The 25,273-nt window shown below is 42.3% G+C and overlaps 1 protein-coding gene across 2 annotated transcripts in view; it reads right to left on the bottom strand.

The window, feature by feature from the left end:
- The window catches only part of CORO2B (coronin 2B), a 142,513-nt gene that overhangs the window by 15,510 nt on the left and 101,730 nt on the right, over positions 1-25,273 (bottom strand). For both annotated transcript variants that reach the window (XM_038420378.2, XM_043493725.1), the window contains exons 3-5: positions 11,560-11,676; positions 1,882-2,031; positions 493-657 (exon numbers count right to left, since the gene is read on the bottom strand). In XM_038420378.2, coding sequence (XP_038276306.1) covers positions 493-657; positions 1,882-2,031; positions 11,560-11,676 — 432 coding nt within the window. The remainder of the gene's footprint in view (positions 1-492; positions 658-1,881; positions 2,032-11,559; positions 11,677-25,273) is intronic.

Here is a 25,273-nt window from a genome sequence, read left to right as displayed (position 1 = left end):
TTGACAAAGACAATTAAGCTTTTCTTCCAAAACTGGTTCTGTGGCTTTCCAGAACTCTCTACTATTTCCCATAAAACTTTGATTAATAAAAGATTAAAAGTCCTGTATCTCTGACTAGGAGAGTGTTGAATCCTTTCTATTGTCTCAGCTTAACAATGATAAGAAACAGAAACATTCTCTGAATGTGGAGAGCTAGATTCAGAGGCGGACATTTGTGACATGTTGTCACTTCCTGAATATCAGATGTATTTTGTGACAATTCAGTATCGTACAAGGACTGTTTACCTTACCGTACGTTAGGCTTAAAGGGCTACTTCCCCTTGCCCCTAACTCTACCCTGGTTGCACATTAGGGGAGGAATGCACTCAAATGGGAAATCCCAAATAAAGCCACTCTTTAAAACCTAGGGTCAAATTTGTATTTGTCAAAAATAATGGATTTACTTCTTGTGACTGGTGCTTAGGACTGACTCTTGACAAATCAGCTCTTCACCTGAAGGACTTTGCCCGAACGCGGCTCAATGACTCGCAGCTTCTTGTCTTTGCAGGTGGTGGACAGCAGGCTGCCATCGGTATTGAAGGACATGCAGAGAATGACATCTGTGTGACAATCTATCATCTTCACGGGCTCTCCAATGTCCAGGTTCCATATCAGAACCTGAGGGAAATGGGGCAGAATTAAGTTAACACTGATGCTGCTGCTAGCTGCGGAGGGGAGGGGGGACATATTCATAACTCCAGGGTACAGACTGCCTGGAAACACACCTGCATGGAAGACCACATTTTCCAAACCTTTGGCTCGGCATTTTAAATGTACTCCTAATTTGGGGCCAAATTCCAGTCCCCCCCACTCATATGTCATCTCATTTCACAAGTGGTCCCTTTGCTTTAATGTGAATAAAGTTATCTGAACCCAGCCCTTAAGAAGCAAGCCTCTCTCTTGCACTCCAGGCAGTTATTGCCACCAGCAGGACATACTGTGATAATTGTACCCAATTCTTATTGCCATCTTTTGTTTCACATGGAGGAAGATAAAGAATCTCTCTGGGTCAAACCTACTCTCAGAAATGACTGAAAATGGCATCATGGGGTTCCATGTTCATTATCTCATTTAATTTCATGCCAACCTTGGCTCAGCTTATAAATAAAAAAACCCATGATTCTTCTAACTGCCAGTCCTGCAAACTCAACCTAGGGGTTCCGTTGTTATGACGTATGACCACCAGGAGTAAGTGTTTTACAGTCCAAGTGATGCCCCTCATTACCTCTTATCTATGAAGTGAGCAAAATTGCTATGGAGTCAGGGAAATAATACACATGGAACCCTATAAGGCCATTTTTACAGTTTCTTTTCAGAGCAGAGTGTCAGAAAACAGGAATGATCTGTGATGATTGGAGAATGTAGAAGAATCCTTTCAAAAATCCATTAGAGAAAAAACCCGAAGATTTCAGTGCTAGCTATATTCTTGTACTTCTGTTTTACATAATCATTATGAAGCAAGCAAGTCATTAAGACTAGGTATGACACAACGTCAATTGGGGAAGCTATAATCTGACACAGATATGGCATGGAATATTATTTAGACAATAGGGAATTCCCACTAAGGTTAAAGGCATACACAGAGAGATACGCTAAACCATCAGCATCAGCAAAAGAACCTCTGATCTCAAATGCATTTCCATTTTGTGTACTGACACTTCAAAAGCAGAGAAAGAGATTGGAAGAAAGATCTGAGGATAAACTGACTATTAGAGAAACTGCTGCCAAACGAACAGTGAGGCCAGCCACGATTTTACCCTTTAAAGCCACACATGGCCTTAATAAATGCTAGTCTCCAACTGCAGCTGAGGGGTTTAGTACAAATCCTCCAGAATAGTTCACCTTATAGTCGTATCCTGCACTGAACAAGATATTGTTGGTGGTCGGGTGCCACTCAACGAGGCCAACCCGTCGGCTATGACCATAGAGCTCTAGAACAGCTTCTGTCATGTTCCGCTTCAAGCCACCCTCTGGGATTTCCCATATCCGGACCTGAAAGGACAGGATGAGCAAAGGTTATTGGGAGGAAAAACCTTTGTCCTTATTTTAGAGATTTATAAGGGTCTTGTTCTCTCCACTTGGGATGCAGGGGAATCTTCATTGACTAAATCCATCTGTGGTTCCTTAATCAACTTGGTCTCCAAATGCCAGAAGGGAATTAAAAATAGACCTGAATGTGCCCAATGGCAGCACCCTTGTGTCATCCCTTTATGCCCATGTGCATGTTTGTTCCCTCCTTCCTTCTCCTTCATCCTCGCTCCACTCCCCAATAGTTATCTGGCCCTGGAAAGCAGTCAATACCTGATTCTTTTCAATGAAGACCAGATACAAGATCTAGTCCTGTAAATAATGGGAGATATTCTGTGGCCTGCGTTGTGCAGGAGGTCAGACTAGATCATCATAATGGTCCCTTCTGACCTTAATATCTATGAATCTGTGAATTCCATTGAATTCAATGGGGCTATCAAAGAGCTAATAGCACAAAATTTTCAGAGTTCTGCCCATAATCGACAGCAAAAGACAAGCCAGTTATTGAAAGAAGCAGGAAATAGAATACTCTAAAAACTGCAGTTAAAAAAGACACCATCCCCCTATCTGCACAAACATGTAAGAGGAAGGAAAAGTCAATCCAATTTGTCTCACATGACCTTCTTAAGGAATCAGTACTAAGGACTTCAAGATGAGAGCAGGTCTTGCACATACACTTGCATATTTCAGATCAGCAGGTTAAATCACTGCACTCTAGTTATTTTCCCACCTGACCACAGACTGCTCCTATTGAATGCTTTCATCCCATGTGCAAAGCGTATTTCTCATAGCAACTCTATATTACAGCAAAATTAAGTGGTTCCCATTAAGACAGACAGGTAACATCACATGCATTGTACAATCAATTTAGTTTGCTTTTTGCCTCCCCTGTCAGAGTCCAGGAAGGCAGTTTGAGAAAAGGACTTGAAGGATGTTTCAATGTAGTTTTTTTTTCTATATTATCTAGGTGACTGGCAGATCTGGAATGGACAGTAATGATAAATGGACACCTGATCAACCCCCAAACACAGCATGTAGCCCTGGTTCCTGACAGACACTCTTGGCTTTTCCCTATACTCTGCCAACACGTGTCACTTGTCATGCCAATAAAGCCACAATGAATTGAGCTGATAGCGGTAAAGATGTGCCAAACAGACACCAGAATAAGAGAAGGTCACGGGTTGGTGTCTCCTTTTCTAGCCTGGGGAAGTTTTGCTGGAGTAAAGGAGTCACCTTCTTCCAAAGCCACTACTCTGACCAAGCCCAAAGGTTTCAGCAGCCCTGTTCTCAGTGACGTCTAGGTGAGTTTTGCTATTACTTGATTGGGAGGAGCAGCTCCAATACAAGCAGCCATTTTAGCTGGCCTCTGACTATAAAAAAGACAACATATCTTTGTGGATTGGAGTGGGGGAGATCTGTCAAGTAGGACAAACACAAACTCAAGAGAAAAATTAGAAATAAATTATTCTAAAGTTTAGCTAGGATGTTAGAGGCTATTTCACTGGTTCAACAGAAGGATTCATTGAGATTCAGTGAGACTCTCCCCTGAAAACAACTGGATGCTTTGAGTCATCTTTACAGAGGGAAAATACTTTATTTAAAAAACACTAGAAGTATTGCCACTATTTTCACTTTGAGATAACTTGGGCTGATGGGAGTGTGTGTCTCCCCCCTCCCCCGCTTCCCCGCAGTTGCATCTTGGCTGATACAACAAGAGATTGTGCTTCTTTTTGTAGCATCATGTGGCCTGCATTTCTTTCTCAGCCCTGGGGAGATTTTGTTTAATACATCGTTCACAACTTCCTGCATCAGTTCCCTGGAGTTAGGATACAGACTTAGGACAAGGCAGAGAAGAATGAGAAATATTTACCCCTTTGGTAGATAGGCAGCAAAACACGGCTGTCATTTACTGTATACACACTGCATGGATGGCAAAGTTTATTGCCAGTGTTATCAACACAAAAGTAAAGAGAGGAACATTTAGTTGTGTTTGTTTTCCTGAAGTTCTTGGCACGTGCAAGCTTTGCTAACAAGGTGCATTCGTTGCAAAATCATGCAATTTTATTCCTTACATTTTGTCATCAAGAAGGTATTGCAAGAACTCAGAAAAGAAAAAGTGACTTTTCGCCACCCTGATTTGGGAGGAGAAGCAAGGAAATAAACTGTCTTCTTTTAATTTTTAAAGACCTAAATGAGGCAAGAATGAAAGCAAGGAATGCACCTTTCTGAAATAGCCCTGCATTTTGCTTCATTCATGTGAAGACCCAATGAGAAAAGGCTCACAAAAAAACAAAGAGCATCCCCCTTATTTAGCTGCAGAATGGAGATAAGATTTCAGATTTAGAAAGACAAATTAATATGCTCAGAAAGATCAAGGAATAAGAGTCTCCCTCATAACATATGGCTGGATTTAGGCTCAGCGGGAGTGAGAAGAGCCAGGAGGACCAGCTGTATGAGTTGGAGGCTGGGTGAACTGGAGACGGGACAGGATGATAAATAGGGCAGCGATGGTGACAGAGAGCAGGCGGGAGAGCAAGTTGAAGGATTTTTTTATTTTTTTTTTAAAAAGGAGAGTTGGTTACATTTTGGAGAATTCTGGTATTTGGTATCACTCGAGAGAATTCAGGGTGAGCACTAAGCAATTAGAAAAGCTAAGGGGAGAAGGCAGTGGTATGGTGGGAACCCATTTGATAACGAGTTTGGCGGAGAGCTATTTTCAAGCTAATGGGACAGTGTTTGAATCTTCAAGAGGCAATTTTCCAGAGTATTACTGACGAAGCTGGTCCAATGCACTCGATAAAATATTTGCAAGAAGCCTGTTTTATCTGTGCCTGATGGAATGCATAACATACGAGTCAGAGAGATGGTTGCAAAAAAGCTCAGGCTACTTGCAAGGAGACAAAAATGAAGCTGTAAAAATTGTCATCTCTGATAGGACAGAAATGGTGCATCTCATTGGACTAATTTGAGGGTAGTGTAAGGAAAGAATGGAGCATACCACCTGAACAGTCAGTACTACAGCCTATCAAACAGGATTGACTGTCTGCGAGGAGAGGACACGCTGGAGTATAGCCCTGAACTTGTTAGTTCGCTGATCTGCAGTGGAGGAGCCACACAAAACCAGCCTTAGAACCATATGTTTTGAGCCCGGCCCTGGATGTTTTCTACTTTAAGATGTATAAGACATTGATCTCTGGATTGCACCAAATGAGATGGTACAAAGAGAATGAAAGGCTAATTGAAAGATAAGGACAATATATAGGAGACTTGAAAAACCTAATTTGAACCAAACAGACGATCCTAAGAACCGCTGGAGATTTGCAGTATGGAGAAAGCATGCAAGGAGAGACATCTATATACCACAAAATCCAAGCTACTGAGTATTAAAGAAATCAGCTACTTGAATGGACAAGACATGAAGAGGGTCTCCCATTCCAGCGTGGCTGGTCAAGTACTGATATAAACAGAAACACATAGGCCTGCCTTGCCCCCACATTTACACCAGTTGTAGAGCAGTGTAGATCCACTGCTTTAAATGGAAAAAGAAAAGGAGTACTTGTGGCACCTTAGAGACTAACAAATTTATTTGAGCATAAGCTTTCATATCGAGCTACAGATCACTTCATTGGATGCACGCAGTGGACAATACATTGGGGAGATTTTATATACACAGAGAACATGAAACAGTGGGTGTTACCATACACACTGTAACGAGAGTGATCAGGTAAGGTGAGCTATTACCAGCAGGAGAGAAAAAAAACCTTCTGTAGTGATAATGAAGGTGGGCCATTTCCAGCAGTTAACAAGAACGTGTGAGGAACAGTGTGTGTGTGTGGGGGAATAAACATGGGGAAATAGTTTTACTTTGTGTAATGACACATCCACTCCCAGTCTCTATTCAAGCCTAATTTAACGGTGTCCAGTTTGCAAATTAATTCCAATTCAGCAGTCTCTCGTTGGAGTCTGTTTTTGAAGTTTTTTTGTTGAAGAATTGCCACTTTTAGGTCTGTAATTGAGTGACCAGAGAGACTGAAGTGTTCTCCGACTGGTTTTTGAATTTATAATTCTTGAATTCTGATTTGTGTCCATTTAATCTTTTATGTAGAGACTGTCCAGTTTGGCCAATGTACATGGCAGAGGGGCATTGCTGGCACATGATGGCATATATCACATTGGTAGATGTGCAGGTGAACGAGCCTCTGATAGTGTGGCTGATGTGATTAGGCCCTATGATGGTGTCCCCTGAATAGATATGTGGACACAGTTGGCAACAGACTTTGTTGCAATGATAGGTTCCTGGATTAGTGTTTTTGTTGTGTAGTGTGTGGTTGCTGGTGAGTATTTGCTTCAGGTTGGGGGGCTGTCTGTAAGCAAGGACTGGCCTGTCTCCCAAGATCTGTGAGAGTGATGGGTCGTCCTTCAGGATAGGTTGTAGATCCTTGATGATGCATTGGAGAGGTTTTAGTTGGGGGCTGAAGGTGATGGCTAGTGGTGTTCTATTATTTTCTTTGTTGGGCCTGTCCTGTAGTAGGTAACTTCTGGGTACTCTTCTGGCTCTGGGTCAATCTGTTTCTTCATTTCGGCAGGTGGGTATTGTAGTTGTAAGAATGTTTGATAGAGATCTTGTAGGTGTTTGTCTCTGTCAGAGGTTGGAGCAAATGCGGTTGTATCGTAGAGTTTGGCTGGATCGTGTGCTGTGGTGTGGTCTGGATGAAAGCTGGAGGCATGTAGGTAAGTATAGCGGTCAGTAGGTTTCTGGTATAGGGTGGTGTTTATGTGACCATCGCTTATTAGTACTGTAGTGTCCAGGAAGTGGATCTCTTGTGTGGACTGGTCCAGGCTGAGGTTGATGGTGGGATGGAAATTGTTGAAATCCTGGTGGAATTCCTTGAGGGCTTCTTTTCCATGGGTCCACATGATGAAGATGTCATCAATGTAGCGCAAGTAGAGTAGGGGCATGAGGGGACGAGAGCTGAGGAAGCGTTGTTCTAAGTCAGCCATAAAAATGTTGGCATACTGTGGGGCCATGTGGGTACCCATAGCAGTGTCACTGATTTGAAGGTATACATTGTCCCCAAATGTGAAATAGTGATGGGTGAGGACAAAGTCACAAAGTTCAGCCACCAGGTTTGCCATGACATTATCGGGGATACTGTTCCTGATGGCTTGTAGTCCACCTTTGTGTGGAATGTCGGTGTAGAGGCTTCTACATCCATAGTGGCTAGGATGGTGTTTTTAGGAAGATCACCGATGGATTGTAGTTTCCTCAGGAAGTCAGTGGTGTCTTGAAGATGGCTGGGAGTGCTGGTAGTGTAGGGCCTGAGGAGGGAGTCTACATAGCCAGACAATCCTGCTGTCAGGGTGCCAATGCCTGAGATGATGGGGCGTCCAGGATTTCCAGGTTTATGGATTTTGGGTAGCAGATAGAATACCCCAGGTCGGGGTTCCAGGGGTGTGTCTGTGCGGATTTGTTCTTGTGCTTTTTCAGGGAGTTTCATGTGGATGGCATTGTGTTCTGCACAGCTGAGGTTGTGGGGCAAATGATGCTGCTTTTCCACAATTTCAGCCCGTGCACGTCGGCGGAAGCACTCTATGTAGAAGTCCAGTCTGTTGTTTCGACCTTCGGGAGGAGTCCACCCAGTATCCTTCTTTTTGTAGTCTTGGTAGGAAGGTCTCTGTGGGTTAGTATGTTGTTCAGAGGTGTGTTGGAAATATTCCTTGAGTCGCAGATGTCGAAAATAGGATTCTAGGTCACCACAGAACTGTATCATGTTCATGGGGATGGAGGGGCAGAAGGAGAGGCCCCGAGATAGGACAGATTTTTCTGCTGGGCTAAAAGTATAGTTGGATAGATTAAAAATATTGCTGGGTGGGTTAAGGGAACCACTGTTGTGGCCCCTTGTGGCATGTAGTAGTGGGGATAGTTTAGGGTCCTTCTTCGTTTGTAATGAAGCAAAGTGTGTGTTGTAAATGGTTTGTCTAGTTTTTGTAAAGTCCAGCCAGGAGAAAGTTTGTGTGGAAGGTTGTTTTTTTAAATGGAAAAAGAAAAGGAGTACTTGTGGCACCTTAGAGACTAACAAATTTATTAGAGCATAAGCTTTCGTGAGCTACAGCTCACTTCATCGGCTGCATCCATCTCTAAGGTGCCACAAGTACTCCTTTTCTTTTTGCGAATACAGACTAACACGGCTGCTACTCTGAAACCTTTTTAAATGGAGTTACTCCAGATTTATACCAGCACAAGGAAGACTAGAATCAGGCCCATCGTGTTTAAGTGGGAGAGGAATTGGCAAATTAACTGACGTGCTTCCAGCATTCATAAAAATCCCTAGATACTTTATAAAAAGCAGTAAAACAAAAGTGTTTGTGCCAATGATGGGTAAGGTCCAGAGGGAAAGCTTGACGTTAGGCCGGTTGAGCCTGCTGGCATTTTAATCTCAGGTCCCAGGAGTATTCCAGTGATTATGCTAAATTCCAGAGACTGAACCTGCTGGGCCAAATTCTGACATTTACATCATTGAATATCCAAGTTAACGGGGTTACCCCAAATTTACAACAGTGGATCTGAGAGCAGAATCTGACCCTTGGCAAGCTACAGAACAAATGGTACTTACAAGTATCAAAGTAATGTGGATTAGTGAGTCAGTTGTGCAGTGCTTTAACATCCTTTTGACTCCCCTTTAAAATGCACAGGGCGGGAGGGGGCCTGGATTCAGCAGCTTCCTGCGGACGGTGAACCGTGGCCAGTGGGAGCTGCGATCGGCCGAACCTGCGGACACGGCAGGTAAACAAACCAGTCTGGCCCGCCAGGGGCTTTCCCTGATGGGCCGCGTGCCAAATGTTGCCGATCCCTGATCTAACCCTTCATTTCCTTCTTTTATTAAAAAAGGTTAAAAATACCTGAAACAAACATTTGACTTGACCAGACTTTTTGATTTACCAAAAAGTCCAAAAAATTTCCATTTCAGTTCTACCCAAACTGATTTTCTCCCCCATTTTTCAGAACTAATAAGAGATCTGTGTTGCTCAAAAGCTTGTCTTTTTCACTAACACAAGTTGGCCCAATAAAAGATATTCCTTCACCGACCTTGTCTCTCTGATATATAGAGATGTTATAAGATCTACGGAGGCAGAACTGTAACCACTAAGAACTAGGTCACCACAAATTCCCATTTCTGCTCTGTAGAAGAAGCTAAACTTTCACATACTACTTTGTACAAAGGCAGCTTTTTAGTGCAATGCACTATTCCAGAGGGAAATGTTAGTATCCAGAAAGCAATGAAGTGGAGGCAAACAGCAGCCACATAAAGATGGCCTGGCTCAGCCTTCACCACATTGTAAGACTACCTTTCCCCCACTCTTATGTGATATAGCTCTAGACACTAGAATAGTTGCAGCCTCTGTGGTCTTTGATAGTAAGAAGGATTAATAATAGCTGTTGGGTGGAAACAAGAAATCCTTGTTCACAGCCCTACTGCTTATCTGCAGCATGGCTATAAAAAGAACACTACTACAACCATAAATGACATCACTGTAGAGCAGAGGGAACTGGATTCAGCCAGAAACAGCACCAGCTTTACATAAAACGCCAGGTCAGAGCTCATTGTAAGCTGCATAAATGTGTCATTTAAAATTTCACAGTTAAAATCAGAAGCACTTAAACACCCGAGTCTGTTTTCTAGAGGGCATAAAGAAAGACAACAGAAATGCTAACATAAGCCACGTAAACTGCAGCACACAGCTCCAGAGCCTTCTAATTTACTCCAGCTTTTACCGGTAGAACAGACCTGCTTCCCCTAGGTCTGCCATCCCCCTCCTTTCTGCACATGCCAGTTTTCTTCAGCAGTCTTAACAACTACCAGTCTCTTCTTTCCACCAGCCTGCATGGAACATGGGCCCCATTCCTCTTTCAGCTGCCTAGTATGGAGACCCGAGGGACTTTGCCAGGTGGCCCCAGCTTATCTGCACCAGCCATGCACTGAAGCCACACCTCCCCTTGCGAGGATGCTTATGGCCTTGACAAAGTTGAGTCAGACACAGGAATTTGGTTAGGGCTTTACAGGAGGGGCAGAATGGTCTGCCTTTGGCTCAGGACCCTCCCTGTGCTGGCAGAATCTGTTAGATTGGGGAAGGAGGAGTGCTCCTGGGAAGGGGAAAATAGGCAAGAGGTTTGAAACAGGAGAATACCCTTTCCTCTTCCTTCCCCCTTAATGTTTCTCACAGGAGGTGGAGGATACCTGCTGTTCGTAGTATCTATAGATGGATGATGAATGTGGATGCTTCAGTGCAGGAAACCTTATGAGCTAGGGAGAGACAGGAAAGGTGATGGGGGCAGGAAGACATCTGAACAGGAGCTCTTGTGAATGGAAAAGGCGAGTTCAGAAATCACCACAACTATGCGAGCAGGGAACATCTCCTTCTCTCACACATAGCCAGCGGCTTGGCCTGAGCCCTCCTTCTCAGCAGGCTGAACCAGAAGCCCCTAGAAATCATTCCAAGGTTTGGAAATAGCTTGTGGTTGATTTGTGTTTCAAGTATTTGTTTCTTCCAAAACGACCCCCCTCTCCCTTCCTCCCTCCTTGTGGTTACTGGGGCTGTTCCCCTGACCTGTCCTTAGCTTGCAGCACTACCCACATTTAATACAGTGGGGGAAAACGCACGAGGCCAGGTGTTTGTGTGCGGGAGAAGGAGGCTGTCTTTCCTAAGTCACCTTGGTCTCTGATGATCCCCGGTGATGGATGAAGAGATGGGGAAGTCACTACTTTTGTGACACCAATTCAAGTTGCTTTGTTGCCTCCTGCCTTTTTGCTCATCTGTCTCTGCTCCCTCCTTTCCCACCTCCTCCCTCCAGCCAAGCTGTATGAATATCTCCTCCCTCTCCTTTCTGGACCGTCTTCCATATGGGCCCTGGGATTACAGCCCATTCCCACAAGCTGTCCATCAAATCCCTCCTTTCAATTCCTTCTTCCTCAAGGATCACGAACCAGGTTTTGCCCCTCAGAGAAAGGACGAGAAACCAGAGTGACAAAAACCCTTGAGAAAAATCCAAATCAACATGGCGGAACTAACAAAACAGTTAAGAGTCACGGTTGGGGCATATTGCTAGTCACCTCATCCAGTCACTTCAAATTTTTGTATATGTGACTATTTAACCTTTAAAAAGAAATCTCTCTCTCTCTCTCTCTCACCCACATACACACTTTGCAAGATAGCCAGTGTCTCAACCCTCTAGTATTAGATCTCTGGCAGCACAAATGTCTCTATTGCTTCATTGTTGATACCTTCCCCCAACCCCACGACTGGAGCCAAAAATTACATGCCAATAAAGTGAGCATGGTATGACTCACTCAGGACAGATGGAGCCCATGATAACCCTATAAGCTTGACAAAGTGCTTTTCCCACCGTCTGAGAGGAATGCAGGATGTTCACATTCTGCTCCCGCTGAAGATTTTATGTCAAAGGAGACATCAGCTCAAATCATTTTTACTCACCGAGGTGTCTTCTGAGCAAGAAGCTATGATGTTTTCGATAAAAGGATTCCACTTGATGTCAAGCACATTGCCCTGGTGACCGCAGACTTTTGGGTAGTTTGGTTCAATCCGACCAGTCTGTAAGAGAGAAATACAGGATCAGCAACAATTCTAGTCATCTTAAGAAGTAAACTCATGTTAAGAGAGAATGCACAGCTCATTTGCATAACTCAAACGTCAGCAAAGAGGACAGGCTTTTTAGTAACTCAGCTCTCTTGTGGCTTGCTTCAGAGATCAGATTTCATTTTCTCCTACTTCTCTGTGGTTCGTACATGCCTGGTTAAATGTGCAAAACAAATCTAAATGATGTTGATTTCCTCAGGATATTACCAACAACTCCTAGCAATTCTACAGCATGGAATCTCTACAATGATCAAAAGGTGCTGCCGAGAACTAGCTCGAAACAAAGAGATGGCTTTGAGGAGAAAGAAAGCTTTCTTTGGGTTCAAACTCCTATAACATGCAGGTGTATTACAGTTACAGTGAAAGATGTAGGATAAGAGTTTGATATTTTCTGTTTGATGCATGAGATTGATTTAGTTGGGGGGGGTGTGAATCACCAGGGTAAATTGAAAGAATAAATGCATTACTGGGTAGGGTCAATTCAAACACCATTACCATGAGGACAAATATGCATCTGAGATACAAAAATAGATGCTTGCTGTAATGACCTGGACCACTTATATTTCATGGTAAATCAGATATCAGCCATGCTGAGGTCAGTGCTACAATTTTATACTTCCTCTTGCTTTCCAGAGGAAAAGATTCCTATTCTTTCCATTCTAGGACACTCCCAGCAACTATTGCTGAACTATTCATATATAAAGAAACAAATACAACAAATGCCTTTCCCTTTAGCTGTACAACAGCCTTCGATTCTGCAGTGTAACACTTTGTACAGGCTTTAGCCAGCCTCTTTCTAATGGAATTGTGTGAAGAGGCTTCAGGGTTTGTTTAGCTGATGGGTTTGCACTACTTAGGAAAGTCTGACAGACTAATGCTTTTATTTATATCATTGTAAATGCTCCTGGAGGTAGGCTGTTAGTTGCATCATAAGTGGAAAATAATAAATAAAAATAAAATCCACTCGTTTAGTGCCTAAGTTCTCAACTACCCGTAGAAGTTACTAAACCCTTTGGGGGAAAGGAAACAATTTACACTAGAAATTTCTGGTGAGGAACATTTATGATAGCATGAGGGTACACTCATGAAATTGATAATTGGATCTTGGGGTTCTTCCTTCTACCGAAACTTCTGAAGTCATATTGAGCATGGCATGTTTTTTTGTTTTTGATTTTTGTTTTTAAATATTCTAGATAACCACATATAGTAGCTTAGAGAATAGGAACACTGAAAGTGTAATAACCACTTTGCATCTTAGAACGTGATTTCTCTCCACTGGGAGTAAAAATTTCTATAAGAAAACTTTTAGGAATCATCTTTTTTTTTCTGGAGATGGGCGAAATTTTCTTGTGCAAACCTGTATTTTGCAGGTAGTTTTGTTTATTTTTTTGCTGAAAAATGCAGATTCGGGATGACCAAAACAATTCATGAATTTGGGTCAATTTTTGCAAATTGTTTCTGTCAAATAAAAAGTTTAATAACTGTCAAAATGGTTCATTTCAGCATTTTGAAAGAAAATCTGACTTTTCATTTTGGAAATCACTCAATTATATTTTAAAAAAACATTCTAAAAAAAGGTTAAAAACATCAAAAATTAAAGGAAACTTTTTAAAAAAAATTTTTTTTGTTTCGACACAGATTCCCCCCACTCCCATCTTCTTGCTCTGTCCAGTAAACCAAAAAGTCAGTTGTTTGCACAACCCTATGTTATCCTCTATTTGCAGAGAGAAAACTGAAAGATTTTTAAAATGCACAGTTCACTTGGTGACTACAGCACACAGATCTATTAATGCACATCAGTCTCTTGTGTTAGTTTCTTCTCCCCAGTGAAATTGTAAAAAATTCCCCAGTCTTTGTTTACTGAGTGTATAAAACTATTCTACATGCTGCTTGATCTAAAACGGTCTGTGTACAGCAGCCAAGGGATTGTCTGTCTGGTCTCTTAATTAGGGCATAAGACTTGCAGACATTTCTTTTTCCTTTGTTCTCTCCTTTTTGTAAAGCCACACTGAAATTTCAGACCTTAATGTAGGGGTTTCTTGTGTCCACTAGGAGGTGGTGTCAAGCTTTTTTAAGACTTGAAAACAAGATAGGTCAGAATGCTAAATACAGTACACTAAATATTTAATAGCACTTTCAGTACTGACCTTCAAGTATTTAGCTCCTGGCTTCATTTAATGTGAACAAAGAAATGCACATGGGTAAGTCCTTGGTTTCGGTAATCTACCAGAAAAGCAAACATCTGTGAAGCAGATTCATAGCCTCCTACTGTAATAGTTCAGCAAATACCCAGGAAGCTGGTGTGTATTTTGTAATCCATTGTAACACAAAGAGAGGGAAGAATGGTACAGTGTTTCAGCTAGGGCTGTCATGTAGATTGCCTTGTTTTGGTTTGAGGGGTTGCAGTTGGATTCCCTGGGAGTGTGGACAACTGTGAGAGGTCAGATACTGACATGCCAGATCTAGGGGTTTGCTCTTCAGACACTGCCTCCTGGGGAGATTATTTGAATTAATTTGTCCCCACTGAGCTAGTCTGTTAATTGCCAGGGATTCTTGGTTCTTGCTGTAATGGTCTCACTGCTTCTACTACCTTACAGCCACTGTGGCTACAGAAAGGAGCACAGATACTGGTTATAAACAAGTTTAGTCTGGGGTCCAAGAGACAGACTGGAATGTCTGCTTTATTCTAGGAACAAAACCCCGGTAAAAGCAGCAGCTAATACTGAACACTGATTTCCTATCATCACCAGCCAAGAGAAATTCTATCATACACAGAACAATCCCTTCAGCTTGCTTTAGGGTAGAATATGAATGGGCATTTCTAGAGGTTTTATCACGTGTATTTCAGTAGAACCTAGAGAGCCCCAATCAGGTAACAGGATGCCAACCACTGTACGAAGATTCTATACCCAAAGATTTAACACATGCACCAGCAATACAAATGATTGCTATCAGTCATTATTCAGAGCACCTAAAGGAAAAGATGGGCATTTCTGATAGAAAATACTGTGTTGAACTGGAATGCAAAATGCCAGGGCACCGAAATATCTGCAAATTTGGCCAATTTACTACACAAAAAGTCATCTGGAAAAGAAGCACAAGACATCCAATCATTTACTGGTGATGTATCAGGGAGATGTTTGAGCACTCAGATGCAGCACTTACGCACATGACTGGACAAAAATCTGAACATTTCAACAGAAAATAGAAATGCTTGCAAAAGTTTCCATTTAATCCAAAAGCCATTTTCTGTTGGAAAAACATTTTGGGAAAAAAAAAAAGAGATTTTCAGCCAGTTCCAATAATAAGTAGAAGTAGAAAGACAGACAAGAACATAGGAGAAGGTAGGAAAAAGCAGCTAGTATATAATGTCCATACCTCACAGCAATAATTTCCAGCTGATGTACTGTCCCCTATTCCCTTTACCCAATGCCTGATGTTCAAGGTTATTTCTGATTTGATTTGATTTTTTTAGAATGCAGTAAGAGATGGTAGCAACCTCCATCATGTGAACAAACCTCTCTTCAAAAACAGAAATCAGAACAGCAGAAATGGTCAAATTAAAAACCAGAGTGATTAGTGCATTGCAATCAGCTTAATTTATGTCTGCTTTCTTGTTTTCAAAGGACGTTTTAACACTTTGTGTTCTGTTTGTTTAATTCAATGAAAGTTTTAACTGAATTCAACAATATGGTTTCAATGAACCGATCATTCCAACACAATGCATCAGCAGGCTTGGCAGGATTCGATTTTTATTTGTAAATGTTGGTAAATCTCAATTTCACTGTACACACACAAGCCAAAGAAAAAATATTTCCATCAATGAGAATTGCAACGTACAGCGAGGCCAAGTAAGAAAAACACTGCTTGAAAACTTGTTAGAGCTTGAATTAAGTATATTTACTTTGTATATTTTGATATGTGGTGTTGACAATTTGTGTTTGAATGGTTACAAAAGCTTTACCATTTTGAATCTCAACATCCGTCATTAAATAATTATTGTTTATACTACCCCCAATTTCCCACAACTGTCAAAATAATTTTTTTTTAAAAAAATCGATAAAAATAGAAAAATGCTTTAAAAGAAACATTGATATTATCTCTCAAAATTATAAAAATTCAATTCTGCCAAGCCTACATATATTAGGCCAGAGTTAAGCTATTCTTGCAACACAGGAGAGTTTATTATCTGTGTCATTTTCAGTTACCAAGGTAAAGAGAAAAAACTTCTGCATCTGCTCATTACTTTCAATACACGAACAAATGGACATATTCAGATACATCACTGTCGCAATAATAGGGTCATTTTCAGCAGTTTCCCTTTCCCCTTTAATGAAATCCTTTATAAACATTCATTAATATCCATGAGCATAACAGCCACAAGATTATACCCCTTTTAGCTTCCCTAGGATGAGCACTTAATGCTACATTGATTTCTGATTTATGAGCCTCTTATTAATTAGGGCACGTTAGGCAAATTCCCTAACCATATGGCACATGCTTCATTTTTACTTCAGTGACTGATAGCACCCAAAGTGAATTTAACCTACATTAGGTCCAATTTCCATTGTGGTAGGTGAGGATTTAAAGAAAGAGAGGATGGAACTGTTGAAAGATACAGGGATAAACTCCTGTTCCTTTAGGGTAGATTCCAATTAGGTGTTTCTGATTGTGGGTCACTTGGATTACTCCAAAGGTCTTAATTTTATGCTGCTGCCTCTGAACTACCAGAGCAGATCTAATGGGTCAAACTCAGCCATTTCATGGATTCCCCCTAAACTAATATGCTTTCTTAAACCAATACCTGTACTTACCATTCTGACTGTCTGGTAATTCCATTTTAATTAAGTAATAATGATCAGTGTACTGGATATTTCCTCGGGATTAACCAATGAGTGGGAGAATTAAGGATGGTTAATTCCCAGGGAACTCTGGTCTGAGTTCATTAGTGATATAAGAAATCTGTTCAGATTTTTAGGACTAAAACCAAGTCAACCTTTGGACATTTTCCCCATGACATTGTCAGGCCTCCAGATGGGCACTGGGAGTGTTTTAAAAGTGCTGATGCTGGATAGCAGCCAAGCCGCCTGTTTGCTTTCCTAAATTGCTCCTCTTTCTCTACTTGAGTTATAAAGGCACTAAACACGTTGGCAACTGCTGGAGCCTACTAGGGGTACCAGAAAAAGTGAAATGCTTGATTGCACCCCCTTCCCCACTGTTTTTCCCAGTTATAGTAAAAATGAAGGTCCTGATTCTCTTCCCAGTCTAACCTGAGTCATGTCAGGAGAGACTCCACTGATACAGTGGTGTGGGAATCCAGCTCATATATATATATATATATATATATATATATATATGCCATCACAGAGAATATAAAGGCCAAAAAGATTTCAGATGAAGAATGGAGATTAAGTCATTGCAGCTGGGTGAATCTTCCCCCCAAATCTTTGCCTTTCTGTTGTCAAAAGACAGTGATCTTAAGAGAAACAGAGGATACACAATCCATTTCCTTTCTTTCTGCGCACTGCTCTATGGCCCGGTAGGCCACTTCCAGACAAAGCAGGCTCAGTGCCGGAACAGGGAGATAGAGGAGGTTACAGGAAGGTGACTTTTTGCCTCCTATAGTCTAGGACCAGCCACCTGTTGCTCCAATTTATGCTTAAATGAAACAGCCCTAGGTTCCGTTGCATCAGCTGAGAACAGACCAAGTTCAGCACTGCTCTTGGCCACACCTTTGGCAAAGCCCTACCAGAGGAGCTTTGAGGGGCACAGCATAGTGCCAGTACAGCCTACTCTGTGCCATCCAAGGAAGACCCTCTGCTGGTAGGTGTGATCCACTGATTTTGTCCCTTTAAGTCACTGAAATGTTGTAAATTGAAGAAATGGCCTCTTTTTATTCTGTGATAAGGAACCTCCTCTATAAATGTGTTTTTTTCCCCTTTCCTATCTCACTTCTGATGTGTCCACACTATAGAGTTCATTTGAGTGATTCAACCTGGAGTTACTTCCCTCAAGTCAGCCCAACATGAGAGAGAGAGAGAGAGAGAGAGAGAGAGACCACGCTGCTAAACAACAAGGTAGTTGCTGTAATGGGCCAGTGTCCACAATGACTCAGACCTCTGGAGGTCTATCCCACCATTTATAGTGCTACAGCAAACTGTGGCGCTCTAGGAATGCTTTTGCTGGGTATTGTAGGAGAACCTATTCATCCATTCCAAGGCCAGAAGGGACCACTGTGATCATCTAGTGGGACTTCCTGTGTAGCACAGGCCAGAGAATGCCCCCAACATTATTCTCAGAACTTATCTGTGTCCCTTCTGATGATGGTGGGCAAAGATGGTCTAGAGCTGGCAACTCCCAAAATTAAACCATCCCTGCTCCTTCTTTCTGTCCACAGCCTGTATCCTAACTGGTGTCAAGGCAGGGATCTTGCCTGACGCCATGACCGGTGCCACTGTCATTTTGTTGAGAGGTGATGGCATGTGTTTTAGACTGTGTTTGGATGGCAGAGCGAGCCACTGGAGCACAATCACTAGCTGAACCAAGCCCATAGGAACAAGGTATGGGAGTGGGAAGTAGGGAAAAGCATTTCTAGAGGCTTTACAGCTATGCCTGGTTGAGATTTTTACCCAGAAATTGTTTTTCGACAGAAAATTGGGGGTTTGACTGAATTAAGTTTTCCCCAAGAAGCTTTCTGGGGATTTGAATTTTAGAAATGCAGCCTCATGCTACCATTCTCCGCTGTGGGCCAAGCTCCTCTGGTGGCCTACATCTGCCATGGTGTACCATGGCCAGAGGCACCTCCTCCACATTAACAATGCACGATCGGAGATGGAGTCCAACGAGGGATGCCAGCCTACGAAGGAGCATGGCAGCATGTGGCACCACAGCAGCGTTTCCAAATTGAAATATATTTGGATTTTTTGAATTTCCTCTGGGGGGAAGAAATTCTCCATAAAAAAAAATAGATTTCCCCCCTTCTTTGACATTTTCCATAAAAAAAATTATTTTGTTTGATGAGCTCTCTTGGCAGCAGGGCTGGAGTCTGAGAACACAGGGAAGGAGTCCGTGTGTTTGTGAGTGCAGAACAGTAGATTTGCAAGATACAGAAAAATCAACATCATTAGTGGGCATGGAGCTATGCTTTACTTGTAACATACAGTAGGATCAGTTCAGACCTTCCTTTTTGCCTGCCTATCATCTTGCTGTGAACTACTGGAAGGCAAAGCACACTTTTATGGGTTATTATTTATAAAGTGCTGTAACAGACATCACTTACCAACCCCACTTTGGATAATCTAACTTTCTTCCTGTTTTCATATTTGCATTAGCATGACATTAACAGCACATTGCCTGGAGATCACTCTTTCAAAGCTTACGAGAAATACAAATTTATGCAGCTGCTGTTAAACTCCAAGAGGACAGATCTTGTAACTGTGTACATTAATAAGCAATCACTAATTCTGAGGAACTAGCTGAATAATTTTCTTGGCAAAGTAGACTTGTTGTTCTTTATCAAAATTCATTAGGCTTTCTGGAGGACAAAAACACAGTTCAGTTATTAGACCATTACAGTGCAAGAATTTAATTTTTTGATTAAAACAAAATAATGCTGGTATTTCACAAAACCAGAACATAGGATCCGATTGTCATCCCCTGAAACTGATGCAGGCCATTTGCCTTCTCCATCAAAATACCCCCCCTTCCCAGAGACATTTTGGTGTATGTGTGAAATATTAACAAAGACAGAATCTGATTTAGCAACACTTTTGCTCTCACTTACAGTGCTGGTGAAAGAGGAGAGGCTGACACACTCAGAACCTGTGCTCTGCAACGTTTGAAAATAATGGATACATGAAGCTGGTCTGGTTAATACTGATAAATACAAATCAGCAATTTCCTTTGCTGTAACTTCCCACTTATCATGGGAAACCTTGTCAGCATCAGTGGTTTAAGCCCAAGTGGAATTCTAATCATACGGTGAAGCTGTATCTATAACCCCTGGGCTACTTAAAGCTCAGTGACCCAAATATCATTTCCCTTTAAGTGTGGAAGCACAAGAACACAGGGAGCACTCTACTGAGTAAGATTTTGCCTGTAGGCTCCTGTATGCTTTTACATTTGTCGTCACAGGGACTTGAAGGAGTAATTCTTCAGCAGCTTTAAGCATTCAACACATTTTTTTGCCTGGGAACCAGAGCAATTAAACAGCATCATTTTGGAGAGAAGGAATTCATTTTATTGTTTCTTTGGGGGGGAAGGGGAAGAGGACAATTAATTTTTCAGCTTGTGTAAGTCAGTCATTTTGCCACTTGACGAATGAGAAGGAATCGTTGCTTTGGAAATGGTTAGTAATTTTAGTGCCTTTGGAACACTGACAAGGGCAAAACAGAGTTTCGTAATTATTCCAATCCATCGAGTACAGTTTCAATGGACAGTCTCTGTGTAAATATGCCCAGGGAAAGCTGCACATGCCTTCTTAAGACAGGCTCTTTTGAGGAGTTCCATTTCAACAATAACTTTAAAAGGCATCGTCAAATCTCACCCATTTCCAGCCCCTTGACATATTTTAAAATGCTGCTCTAATAATCAAATCATAAGCTAATAGACCAAGTTTGTACAGTTCACATATTTCTTTCTACAGTCAGTAGCTTGAATATGTGGCCACTGTACAGACAACTGTCACCTGCATAAAGCTTTCTGGTATAAATGTACAGCAGAAAAAGGAAGGCGAGCATACTCATATACAGGCACTAGGCCCATCACAAAGCGCTTTTTCTTTGAAACTTCACTCTTGAGCAGTCTGAGGCTGCAAAGGTTTGTTGGAAGTGTTGGGGGCTTACATACAATTTTCAGCTGGTAGTCTGCACTGGAAATCCTATTTTGACGTTATCAGTGTCTGACTCATTTGAAGGGAGTCTGTCAGAGCTTCAGATCCTGTGACTAAAAAGGAAGCTTCAAAGTTTCACAATGTCTTTTAACAAAGGCTCCTCTCTCCCATGTAAATATGGGAATTTGTTGTTTTAACAGCAAGAAGCAAGTCGTCAGGAAGATTGCCACCACATGCTTTGTTGCAGTCAGGCTGCAAGTTGACAGCTATGACTTTGCCTTTTCACTTTCCTCCCTTTCCTTATGCCCTCTAGTGTTTGCAAAGAGGTGCTGCATTTATTCACCCACCCTCAGATACATCAGCATGTTGTGTTTTGTGATTAGCCACACTTGCTTCCCCAACTGGGCATCCATTTTTTAAGGAACTGGGCTTGAATAAGTCATTTCGGGTATAAAAAAGCATGAATATTCATGAGAATTTTGCTTTCCACCAACATGCCTGTAAATAAAACAAGTTGCTCATATTCCAATTCCTATTTGCTTTCTGTAAAGAGTCAGTAATAGTGATGAACCACTTTTCACCTCTTTTAAAAACTCGGGCAACTCCCACTGCTGTGGTGTTTGTCCAGCATTCGTTCCAATGCATTTAGGGCGACCAGACAGAAAATGTGAAAAATTGTGACAGGGGGTGGTTGGGTGGGTGGGGGTGGGGGGTAATAGGAGGCTATATAAGAAAAAGACCCCAAAATTGGGACTGTCCCTATAAATTCGGGACATCTGGTCACCCTAAACGCATTAAAAGCTTGTGCACAAACCAAGAGAAGCCAGGCAAAAATAAGAATAGGAGTAAAAAAAAACACACCCTGGAGAGAATGACTCAAAATTCCTTTCTTCCCCAAGTGGACATTTTCCCATTAATTGTTGATCCTTTCTACTTCCATTTTTATTTATTAGTAAAGTTACAACTTGGCAATGGGGGATGATGAGTTTTCCTATGAAAATGCTTCAGTACATACATCCTCCTTAGTGGCTGGGTTAAAAGAGTAAATAGATGTTTATACTGCCTTATTGAAGAAGGCCTTCTCTGCATCAGAGAGTTGCACCAGTTTAAAAGGTGCGAGATTAACCCTTCCTGGTAACCAGCTGCATCCCCTACTCAGTCAGGCGGACGTCCCCTCCTCTTACAGACTGATTTGCATTCTCGCATCAGGCAGGCACAATCCTTTCAGCAGGTGTTAATGCTCTCCCTCTACCAGTGGTCAGTTTGGGGACAGTCCATTGAGAGAGCGGTTCATCACTATACCTGGTGCCATGTCAACAGGAGGCATCAGGCAATGTGAACAGACCAGCTGCCATTTAATGGGCAGGGAAATGCATGGCTCTGCATTTGGCAGTTACAACCCGAATGGTGGTTCTGCTGAGTAATCCGTTTCCTTCCCTGCTTCACAATGGCTGCTGCACTCGCTTGGAGGAAAACAAGCTTCCTGCGAGCGTAGAGTAGGGCAAGATGAGCTTTGATTATACACAAGGTCACTACTTGGGGCAGGTCCCCTCATCTCTGGAGGGTCCCTATCTAGGTATTTATAAAGGAGCCATCCACTGCAACCATGTGGCCTAATTAAAGTGCCAGACTAGATACCAGAAGACTGAATAATAGCAAGAACAATGGGGCCTAGCAGTCCATGTTCTTGCCGCAGCTCTGGCGAAAGTCTTGTCTCCAAGAGTCACAGGCTTCTCCTGTTGGTTGGCAGTTAGTTGCCCTAGCTGCCGGGGGACGATTTGCTTGCAGAGATCAGGTCTCCTGCACGGAATTAATCCTGAGCTCTGAAGAGCAGGGCAGTAACCTTGACTCTCCATTGCATTGGCTCCCTATTTAAGGGAGAGCCGAGTACCATAACAGTGCATTTCCAAGGACTTGTGTAGTCCACCACCAGGCGGCTGCATTCTGAGTAAGCTGGAGTTTCCCCAGGGCTTTGAGTGTTGTGCCTACACAGAGAACAATAGCAGCCCATCATAGACGATGCAGATGCATGGTGCGAAGCAGCCACATCTGCCTCCAGTGGGACTGAACACACTCTGCTGGCCAGCTGCAAATGGCAGGGAGTGTTTGCTGCTGTGGTCTGCAGGTGCAGTGTGGAGCCCAAGACTGGGTACAGATTTGAAGGCAGGGTGTCTTTGAAGGGAGCTGTGAATACAAAGAGTTCTTCACAACACTTCGCTTCCCAGAAGCATCCCCTGTCTTGTCCAGGTCCAGCTGGAGCCAGCTGCTCTCCATGGAGGTGCCCATCTCAGACACGAATGCAGGACATAGGAGCCTGGTGCATTGACTGTGGATGCTCAGTGCACTCTGCTGATGCTTTGGTGCATGTTGTCTCACTTGTTCTCCCCAGCACTTCATGTAGACAATAAGTGAGGGTGAGGGAGAGATGCAAGTCTGGGGGGCCCTCTGCTCCTTTTGGGGATGAACAGGGAATATTCAGGTCACAAGCTGCTCAGCAAATGGGGTCAGGGAGATATCTCCCCCCCCCCCATGTTCTATTGCACTATAAGGTTTTTTTGGCACCTTTCCTCCAAAGCATCAGGGATTAGCCACCATTGGACACAAGACAAGGTAACAGCTCTGCAAGAGTCTTGACTTTTTCAGCTCAAGGGTAGCCTAGCCTGTATTTTAGACCTTTCCCCAAACCTTCCCCACGACCTGGGGTTTGTTGCATAATTTCTGTGATGTAAATAATTGACATGAGAAATGCGGATTTATGTATCTGAGGCCACAGGAAGCATTAGTTTCTTTAAAAAACCTAACACCAAAATTATTGCAAGCTTCTCCACCACTGTTTTTACCTTGGGAAGGAGGTCGGGGGGCTGCTTTATTACATATTTGCACGTTCCACATTTAGTGTCTAAGAGCTGAGGATCATGATTTTGTGTCAATCACATGATCTGAATTATACTTGGATGGAGTCAACCAAGGCCAAGGAAATTCAAAGCACCTGCACGTTGCCTGCAGGCTCATCCATCTGGGCCAGTCTGCCTGACTCAATTAGAAGGTTACTCAGGCAGAAGTAGCGACTTGCAGGAAGCCAAACAAATGAAAAGATCATTGTATGCTGCGAACATTTCATTGTCCATGTGAGTGTCAATTCTAGTCTTGTAAGGATTCCTGCGGCAGGTGGTTATTGGGAGGTTGCAGACCAGGAACAATGGAACTGGTGAATATTCAAAAGCAAAGACTAGTTAAAATTGCAAGAGATTGTTCTGTTTTCTTCAAAAGTTTGCCAAATTTTGTGAATATCTCCTCTAGAATACAATCACTCACCCATTCTGCAGCAGAAAAAGTTTTCATTTTCAAGCAAAGATGGCTTTGCAGCCAAAAATAAAGAAAACAAAAAAATTAAAGTAGTTCTCACATGGTTTTGAAGTGAAGACAACTATTTTGCTATGTTAATAGGGACAAACTAGAATTTCAGGGCTAAAATCACCCCAAATAATGCCACAAAAGTTGGAATTGTCACTTTGAAAAAACAAAACAAAGCAAAACCATAGCTCTGATTAACATCACTTAGAAAATTTAAATAGAGAAAGACAAATGAGATTAGTAGTGTGCTCTGTTATGCCAAATGCAGTAAAATATATCTAAACTTTAAGCTGTCAATGGAAGTAAACATGTGTTGAATCAGCTGCATGAATATAGATGGGCATTTGTTTTTCATTGCTTAGTTGCGATCTATTGCATTCTATGGACTTTTTTGGAGTCACATGTATGAGACACAGTATCATGATATCACTAAATCTCATGTATTATCTGCTCTCTGGAAAATAAACAGAAGTAGCCACAAGTCAAGCACAGCATTCCCTTCACCTGTCATTGCCAACTGAGGAAAATAGACTTCTCCCAAGACCAAGCTCTTGTTCACTATAGAAATCCACCCCCCCACAACCGCCAATCTCCAGACAGGCAGAATTCCACGGCTCCAGGAACGTTAGAGTAGCAGGTGTGAACTTGTATTCTGAAAGACAGCTACCCGGCAGAGGAATGAATAATCTCCACAAGGGCGTGCACATCGGTGTCTTTGCTTGCTCTGGGGAAGTACATAGAAAAACCACACCGTCCATTCCTGCTTCTCTTCAGTCACCTCTCTGCCTTTTTTTTTTTTGAAACCCATGCTCCCCCCTGCTGGGTCTAAGTTTCCCAGCAGCCGCCTACACACCTCTCCCTGTCAGAATCTGCCCTAGCGAGAGTACTCATAAAATTCCAGTGACAAAGGGACAGAATGACAAGAGACACTGCTAGCTGAATCCTGTTGACTCCCCCCACAGTGCCCTGCCATTCTGCATGTAACAAGCTCATTTCACAACATCAGATCAGCTGCTCCCCCCCGCCCCGCCGCCTTTTATGGTATTTTAGATGTAATGTCTCCACACTCAGACACCCTCCTCAAACATCCTGTAACTAAATGCAGAAGAAACCCATCAAATTTTTTACACTATTTTGATCTACTTATTTCAGTTGGATGGGAGCATGGTCTAGTGATGAGAGCAGGGGGCTGACAGTCAAGATCTCATTTCTGGCTCTGTCACCAACTCTCACCTTGAATAAATCACTAGTGTTTCTGTGACTCAGTTTCCCCAACTGTACAATGAGACTTATACCAGTCTACCTCAGAGGTATACATATCATGGCTTAAATTAATGTTTCTAAATGTTAATTTAGAATGTTAAATTA

Source organism: Dermochelys coriacea, chromosome 10 (genome assembly GCF_009764565.3).
Source record: "Dermochelys coriacea isolate rDerCor1 chromosome 10, rDerCor1.pri.v4, whole genome shotgun sequence".
NCBI classification, from domain to species: Eukaryota; Metazoa; Chordata; order Testudines; family Dermochelyidae; genus Dermochelys; species Dermochelys coriacea.
Note: the sequence above shows the minus strand (reverse complement) of the source record. Positions and strands in the feature narration are given on the sequence as shown.